At 29.3% G+C, this 1,392-nt stretch overlaps 1 protein-coding gene across 1 annotated transcript; it reads right to left on the bottom strand.

The window, feature by feature from the left end:
• Positions 1–248: 248 nt before the first annotated feature.
• Positions 249–1,181, bottom strand: LOC125422045 (uncharacterized). Its single transcript, XM_060816239.1, has 3 exons — positions 1,113–1,181; positions 740–965; positions 249–328 (listed from the first exon to the last, which is right to left on the bottom strand). The coding sequence occupies exons 1-3, from the start codon at positions 1,179–1,181 to the stop codon at positions 249–251; spliced, it is 375 nt and encodes a 124-aa protein (XP_060672222.1).
• Between the last annotated feature and the right edge of the window lie 211 nt (positions 1,182–1,392).

The following is a 1,392-nucleotide window of genomic DNA, read 5'->3' as shown; positions in this document are numbered from 1 at the left end:
TAATATTATCCTTAAAATATTTTTAAAAAAACATTGTCAAGATAAATTAAAATAAAAGTAGATAAATATATCAAATAGTCTTATATCATCTCTATTATTATTTTTATTGTATGCAAAATTTTATTTAAAAAAAAAAAAAAACTCATTGCTCATTACTTTGATTTCTTGCATTTTGGGCATCCACCCACATATTTGAAGAACTACACCATTGTAGTTCTCCATTCATTAGCATTCTCTCGTTGTTGCTCTTAACTTTCAAGCAGCTCTTCAAAATTATTTTCTTCAGTTTCTTGTGTTAATAACAATGATGGAGATTCATGATTTGGCTCTATAGGAAACTCATCAGAGCGACATTCCTAGCGAAGAAAATTGTGCAATCCTGCACAAGCTAAAACTAGCTCTGCTTGTGTTTTAAATGGAAATGGAGGTGCAGACTTGAAAATTGTGAATCTAGATTTGAATATACCAAATATCCTCTCAATTATGTTTCTTAAAGAAGAGTGACGGAGATTGAACAATTCAGCTACAGTTTCGGGATGGCGACCTGGACCAGAAAAATCTTGCAAATGGTATCGAACCCCTCTAAATGGAGCTAAAAATTGTCGACGATTTGTAAATCCACAATCCACAAGAAAATATTTACCTAAAAATATAAGATATTAATTATTAATTCATAAATATTATTTTGTAAAAATTAGTACATATTGAAAAATATATATAATAAAAAATATATATATACCTTGTGGCACTTTAAGTCCATTCCTCCTTGATAAAGCATCATGTAGTAATTTTGAATCATGAGCTGAACCCTCCCATCCACTAAGCACGTATATGAACTCCAAATCAAAGTTACAAGCTGCTAATACATTTTGTGAAATTTTTCCATGGCGATTACGATAGCTACTTACATCACGACTCTTTACTGTTGCTGGTATATGTGTGCCATCAATAGCTCCAATACAATCCTAAAAGAAATAATAAATTTTATAACTAACATAAAATATAAGGTGTTCTGAATAATAATTACAACACTAATAATAACAAAACTATAACAATAATGACAATAATTATTATTACTAAACAATTAAATAGGTAAAACATTCATTACTTACCTTGAAGTAAGGGTAAAATCTTGTATGTTCTCTTATTTTACTTGGCACTGTAGATTTTGGTTTAACCATCATATCTGGTGCTATTGTGTTCAAAGCCCTCAAAACATTGTTGAAGTTTTTGCTCATTGTGAAATGTGATCGACTAAATGTTTCACGAGTCATACGATAGCGAGAATTTTGACCTATAATAAGTAAAAATGTTGCAAGCATTTCTTTAATGCAAATGAATCTTGTATCCTGTAAATATGTTTTTTCTCTAATAATTTTACATAACTTCAAA

This window comes from Ziziphus jujuba, chromosome 4 (assembly GCF_031755915.1).
Source record: "Ziziphus jujuba cultivar Dongzao chromosome 4, ASM3175591v1".
Lineage (NCBI taxonomy): Eukaryota > Viridiplantae > Streptophyta > Magnoliopsida > Rosales > Rhamnaceae > Ziziphus > Ziziphus jujuba.
The sequence above is the reverse complement of the archived record's forward strand: the minus strand, read 5'-3'. Positions and strand labels throughout refer to the sequence as shown.

Coding starts and splice junctions, on each gene's coding strand:
- LOC125422045 (XM_060816239.1), bottom strand. CDS start 1,181: ATGGTTAAACCAAAATCTACAGTGCCAAGTAAAATAAGAGAACATACA. Junction 966..1,112: donor GATTTTACCCTTACTTCAAG/GTAAGTAATGAA, acceptor TATTTCTTTTAG/GATTGTATTGGAGCTATTGA. Junction 329..739: donor TGGACTTAAAGTGCCACAAG/GTATATATATAT, acceptor AGTTTCCTATAG/AGCCAAATCATGAATCTCCA.